Source organism: Limulus polyphemus, unplaced genomic scaffold (genome assembly GCF_000517525.1).
Source record: "Limulus polyphemus unplaced genomic scaffold, Limulus_polyphemus-2.1.2 Scaffold3080, whole genome shotgun sequence".
In the NCBI taxonomy this organism is placed as follows: Eukaryota; Metazoa; Arthropoda; class Merostomata; order Xiphosura; family Limulidae; genus Limulus; species Limulus polyphemus.
Genome location: NW_013668690.1, coordinates 90,333 through 97,344, shown reverse-complemented (window position 1 = coordinate 97,344; position 7,012 = coordinate 90,333). Strand labels below are relative to the sequence as shown.

Here is a 7,012-nt window from a genome sequence, read left to right as displayed (position 1 = left end):
CCTAACCACCTGGCCATGCCGGGCCAAGGTTCTGCTCCTATTCATTTGTTTGGACTTAGTAAATAGTAATACGTAAGGATATAAATTGTCAAAAAATAAAGCCGTTAAGACAAGAAAGAAATAATTTTCAACAGAAAAATTTAGTTATTTCTTGAGAAATTATAGCCGTAGTTATATTTTATTTTTAACATAGATGTGTAAATGAAAAAAATGCAAACTTTGATAAATTAATTTATCATTTTGATCATAGGCCCGGCATGGTTAGGGCGCTCGACTCGCAATCTGAGGGTCACGGATTCGAATCCCCGTCCCACCAAACATGCTCGCCCTTTCAGCCGTGGGGCGTTATAATGTGACAGTCAATCCCACTATTCGTTGGTAAAAGAGTAGCCCAAGAGTTAGCGGTGGGTGGTGATGACTAGCTGCTAGTCTTACACAGCTAAATTAGGGACTGCTAGCGCAGATATCTCTCGTGTAGCTTTGTGCAAAATTCATAACAAACAAACATTCTGATCACAAGCAGCTTCATTGTTTACTATAGTAATTAGACAATTTGTAGGCTGTGTTTTCAAAATGATCATAGCAGGCGAGCACAGAAGGATCGGGTTTATACAGGTTTCTTAGCTTTCCAGGCTCCTATGGCTTAATCGCCGCTATTCACTCACTCAACAGTTTCTGGTTATTGAAGGGTGATTTATCTCCTCCTTTAATTGTGCAACCGAGAACGGAGCACTGGAGATTTTTTGATAAAATTCGCGTGAAGTCAGCTATACATACTAGTAAATTTCATATTTCATTGCTAACAGCTACATCTAGCAGAAAGCGGGGTGAGTGTCAACCTCATTAGGGTTAGGTGATAATATTGGTTACGAAGGATGACATTGATAACATCATTAATAGTGAATTCGACAGCGTTTGTGACCATGGGCTGTCTTAACATTTTATTATTAAGCTGGATGTTGTATTATCTCCGTCCAGTAATAATTATTTTTTAATGAAACTGTCTTGTAGCTTTAATCTAGCATAATACAAAAACCAGTTAATGACGTTTTGTTTGACTACCTCAAATGTATATTTTCTGTAAGTTCTGGTTCAAATTTCAATTGTTTTTGCAAGCATGCTCAGTTATTTGTGAAGCAAGCGAACTTGCACATTTTTTCAATACATCAAAGGTAATATACATATATTAATATAATATATATATTTGTATGTATATAATCATATTAACCCTAGCAAAACATGTTAAATTTTAAAATAATAAGAGTGTTGGGTTAAATAATGGGCTTCATTAAATAGGTTTTATATAATATAGATTATGTGCATATTTGTTAAAGGTGGAAACCAGGAAAACGGACGTTGAAAGAAAATGCATGGCTCTATACATTTAAATTTTTTAAACGTAATCACAAGAAATACGGAGTAGTCGAGTCGTTCCAGCCCAAACGAGAGATGAGCTGCTTGAATTCATGTTAGCCAGGAGTAGGATGTCTCCACAGAGAAATGCCCAGCATAAGATGCAGAATGCGAGTTTAAATCATGGTTAAATATGTATTATTATGATAAAAGTATAATCTTTACAATTATTTAGGCATGATCATACTGCAATGAAGTGGAGATAGTATTTGTCATTGAAATACCAATGTTGGTTAAGAAAATAAAGTTAAATAAGAATGCTCAAGTTTTTGTACTGAAAAAATTAGCCCATGGCAGAATTTCAAAGCACTGTTTAAGATCCATAACTGTAAGACATTTCTTAAGAACAAAAATCTAATATAACATTTTGTAATGAATCATCAATTGGGATTGTATAATGACATTATAATAAACTGGTGAATTCATGTTTTAATTTTTGTTACCGAGTAAACTGATGACAAAAATAGCTGTGACTTAGTATTTACTTTACCTATAGTCTCATCAACTTTAAAGACCTTATACTGCTTAGCACTTTCTGATGACTGCTGAATTATCTTTATGTTTTAACGTGTATCACAATCATGATTTGAAAGATTATCTTTCTACCTCTTGAGACACAGTACATTCACAGGTCTTTCTGTCAAAAAGTAAAGACATTTGAATATAGTAACTTTTTCCTTTCAATCACAAGCTAGAAACATGTTGCCAATTTTGTTCTACAAAAAAATATTACCAACTTGCTCATTAAATCAATCCACCGGGAGGAAACTCAAAGATAAAGTAAAATTGTATGTCTTATGTTCAAGATCATAAGGTACACTCTACAAATTTGAAACTTGGGAATGATGATAATTTACATAAAACGTGAACTAGAAAGTTTTACATCTGTTGCTAAATGTGTTCAACATAAGTATGGAAACTGAAAAAAAAAAAATCATAATAAATCAATTAATTGAAATATTCTTTATCTTCAATATAAGTTTAACATAACAGCAAATGTACAACGTTTCGACAAGGTTTTGTCATCATCAGTTGATTATCATCAACTTTATATTAATGTTTTTCTTCATTACCCATTCAAGCCGTCTCCAGCCATTATTAGTCTCAAAGTGGGTTCCTCGTCATCGGAAATAGAACTTATAAGTTTGAGTTCAACAAATACCTCCTTTTATCACATGCACATGGTTATAGTAATTGGTTTATATCATCTTTCAAATTATATCTAAAAACATCTTTGAAAGCTTTTCTCCAGACTGCAGTTGGCTGATCATAGATCTTTATTTATGAAGTTTTGATGCAGGTTTAAAACATTGAAAAAGTAATTACCAATGAAATGTTTAATACATGTACTGATTCTGCTTATTCATAGCTGTTAAAAATGTTTTTTGTTTCTTGTAAGGTATAAAAGAACACCTTTGTCGAACTTGTAACTACAATGGAGTGACACGTTCTGATTTAAACAGGCACTGCAAGACTCGAGCCCACATCCTTCGTGCACAACACATATGCTTAAACTGTGGACTTGGGTTCTACTCTACAGCTCTTCTTCAAGAACATGTGGCCTTGTTCCACAGCTATAAAGAAGCTTTACATAATAATGATGGACATAATTCATCCAAATCTCAAGAGCCAAAAGTGTTAACTGATCAAACTTAGCTTCAAAGAAGAAATGGGCAGTATTAAACAGGTGTTTATTTTATTTTTTTTAAATTCTGCCCACAACTAAATCCTCTTCTTTTAAGTGTTAATTGTTTTATATTCACCATTTTAATGAACTCTTACATACAGGCTAGAGTTATGTTTAGAAAAGAAGATTTCACTTCATGTCAGTTTTTTTCTATATCTACATTTGTTAAAAATCCATTTGATGCCACTTAAAACACATGTTTTTGTCTAGTTTATGTACATAAGAAATTTGTTTATATCACTGGTACAAAATGTAAGCTGTCCTAACAAATTACATGCAAATAATGCATTTCTTTAAGTGTGAGTGTATAACAAAAATGTGCAGTATAACTATCATCATAAGTAGTAAGTACAACTAGGGTTTATCACAGAGTTTTTCAGGAACACAGTTGTCAGTGGCATCCACATCGCTCATCATAGCTAGTCAATCCTCCCATAAACAAGAATTGTTCCATGTAGTGTTGACCTTCATATTTGATTATAATAAACCAAGTACCTTGAGACATGAAAGAGAAAAACAATATTCATACAACAATATTTACTTTTTGTATTGTATTAGATAGCACACTGGTTACTAAACATATGCAGAAAGGGTCTTTTTCCTTTGTGGTTGATTGAAAGGTACAATTACTTTATAGTTCTTAAATACAAGCAGGTACTTCAGATTAATATATTTTAATTTACAATAAACGTTACTCTTGTACTGAATGATATTCACACAATAACCCCAAAACATATATTAATAGACTTTAATTTTGTAAAAAGTAAATACTTTGATCTATGAACTGTCTTACTGTAATATATTTCACAAAAGCTTGAACTAAGTCACATAGAACTGTAAGGAAATAAACTTAAAACTCTGGAAATTTTTCAGGTTAATATCTTTTATGTGTGCTAGAATCTTTAGAAGTTTTATGGCCTGAAAATATTGGTTTCTTCCTTATTAGAAGTAGAAAAGGCTTAAACACATATTGAAACATAATCTATAGCTGTATACAGCTCTGACAGCTAGTAACTAATTTGCTGTACAAGTCTATACTTGTTATAATACGCATTGCCCCCCAGTGGCACAGCGGTATGTCTGCGGACTTACAACGCTAGAAACCGGGTTTCGATATCCGTGGTGGGCAGAGCACAGATAGCCCATTGTGTAGCTTTGTGCTTAAGAACAAACAAACAATAATACGCATTACTATGTCTTTAGCTATTACTTAATATTAGATGAGAATCTGAGTTATATCATAAAAACTATAAAATTCTGAAAACATAAAACTCTCATATGGGCAAAAACATAGTTTAGAGATTTTGAAAAGAAAAGCTATAGTAGAGGTCTTCATAATTAAAATAGGCTTAACTTCCCTTTACTGTATACATGTTGTAGCACTGTTAATTCTCTTCAAAATGTTAAGGTTTAAAAGACTACTTCAGATTATAAACTTCTTTCATGAAAAAAAATGAGTGTGTTATCAAAGAATAGTAAATATATTTATTTGTTTATAAACTGATTCATGCAAGTCTATAGATTATTGTTAAATTCACCATGACAAGAAAATTAATAATGACGTATACTGTTAATGTGATGCTAAGCATAGCCTTAGTGATTGAGAGGCTGGGGGAAATATATGCTTCAAATTTAGATAAAACATATGTGACTGTTGCATTCCATGCTCGTACAACTACACCAGTTATTAAATATACATAGATAATATGTCAAGGGCAAGCATGCAACAAAGGGTTTATGCCTATTGTGACAAAAGTTTTCATGGGGCCACCTCGATATCCCTAGGTATGCTTTGTAACTTATGCACAATTAAACATAACCTGTGGATAATAAGGAACCATTTTGTCCTTGACGGCTGTTCTTGCACACTTACCCTTGAGGAAAGTAAACATTTAAACCCACCCTTTACTTTCATTAGTGTGGAATTAGACTTAATGTATTTCTGTTGCTGATATCATTAGTTTGTGATAATCTTCATACTGTTACAATACAATGTAATTTCAATTGTTTGTCATTTGTTTTCAGTAAATCAAATCAAACTTTGTATATGTGTAATATAAGTTTTTTTCATATTGTTATGACGGAGTTGATTTTGGATGATTATTATATTAAGCAATTGAGTAACAGAAAAATCTTTCAAAGAAGATCATTATAGTTCGGTATGTTCATAAATAAGCATTCTTGGAGATGATTTTTCTTATTTGTGGGTGGTCAACCATTTCAAATATTTTTATATATAGTTTTTTGCAATATCATGAAATTACTCTCTTAAACTTGTTTGAGATATTTTTACATTATTGTTTCTTTTTGTAAAAAAAAAAAAAAGATTTTCATAAGCTCATGATTTAAAAGAATGTTTTGCATGATCATAGGACCTCAGTTTTCATTTTCTGGAGTGAGGGGCAAGATAATTAATATGTAAAAAAGGTTTATAAGGACCTTATGTATTTTCTTGGGGCTCCCACATACTCTATACCTATGTGCATAATACATTTTACATATTGACCTAAATAATAATGTTTATGTTTCAGTACATGTTAAATAAAACATTTGATATGGTTTTTATATTCTATAACCAGAAGTTGTTGATAAAGGTTATAAAAGAGGAAGTATATTTTGAACCTCTGAAATTCATGGATGTTTAAGTTAGAATACAAAGAGAAAGCAATGGTAATATATTAAAGATTTTGTAACATTTAATCCAAACACTAAAATTATTCAGCTCAAAAGTCAAAATTTAACTTCTGGTAACCACTTAAATTTTCAAATTGAGATACTTATAAAATTCAGTAATAAATATATGCTTAACTTCCAATAAAAGAAGTTATACAAATGTATTTATAATCCTCCAATGGTTAAAAAATGCTCTTAATACAGTTTTTTTCAACTTATTTGTACATAGAATTTAAAAGGGCCCAAACAGTGTCTGTTCAAAATGAAATATACCTGATATTTTTTTATAAAACCTATAAATTTACTCCTCAGATGGTTAAAGGTAACTAAGATTTTTTTGTAACTTGTCAAGTGTGGTTAATAAATTAGAAAATAACATACAACTTTTATGTACATTTTTACTGCATATAAAGACAATAGGAGCATCTATGTGATTTGAAAGTTTGTTACAAACTGAAGATAAAGAATGAAAATGACAATGAAGGTTTTTACTACACAGAGACTAATACAGATACTTGGCAACTTTGGAAGTGAAAACCTGATGCTGTGAAAGGACCAAATAACTCTCATGCATGAAAGTTGAGCTTCGGGATAGGTGGGTGTACCACATCACTTCATGGCTGCCTCAATAGAGACGGCCAAAGAGGAAGTGAAAGAGGTGGGCACTCTTGGTGGTATCAAAGAATCAGAAACCAGAGCTGAGCTGGCCAATCTGGTGCTACCAACAGAATAAAACAAGGGGTTGATCAAACCATAGCTAGAACTCTGGGTGTAAGAGACAAATTTCTGGGAAGGCATAGAGCTGCAATCTTGTCCAGTCCTGAATGAATGCATCTATCGCCAATGCCCGAGGGTGAGGTCTCAGAGACCAAAATGCCAGTAGCTGAGTGTTCTAATGAGTGGCAAATGCATCAATCATCGGTATCCCAAACTGAGAGTCAGTCTAACAGAAGACCATACGATGTAGCATCCATTTGGTTGAAAGAATCTGGTTGAGTCAAGACAATTCATCTGCTATCAGATTCATCACCCCCAGAACATGGCAAGCAATTAGGCTGATATGATGGGAGCAAGCCTGATAAAGTAGATCCAATGTTTGAAAACAAAGAGATCGGGACTGAGTGCCCCTTGACAGGAAATGTAAGACATCACCATGGAATTTTCAGAGTGAAGAATGATGATTTTTCCCCATCAATAATTCCAGAACTTGAGACATCACCCTTTGAACAGCAAGAAGTT

At 32.6% G+C, this 7,012-nt stretch overlaps 1 protein-coding gene across 3 annotated transcripts in view; it reads left to right on the top strand.

Moving 5' to 3' along the window:
* Positions 1-4,537, top strand: part of LOC106468618 (zinc finger protein Xfin-like) — a 30,667-nt gene extending 26,130 nt beyond the window's left edge. For 2 of the 3 annotated variants that reach the window (XM_022396962.1, XM_022396961.1), the window contains one exon: positions 2,813-4,537. In XM_022396962.1, the coding sequence (XP_022252670.1) occupies positions 2,813-3,069 (257 nt within the window). In that variant the 3' untranslated portion in view covers positions 3,070-4,537. The remainder of the gene's footprint in view (positions 1-2,812) is intronic. The other variant, XM_013929048.2, reaches the window with a different exon arrangement.
* The last annotated feature ends 2,475 nt before the right edge of the window (positions 4,538-7,012 follow it).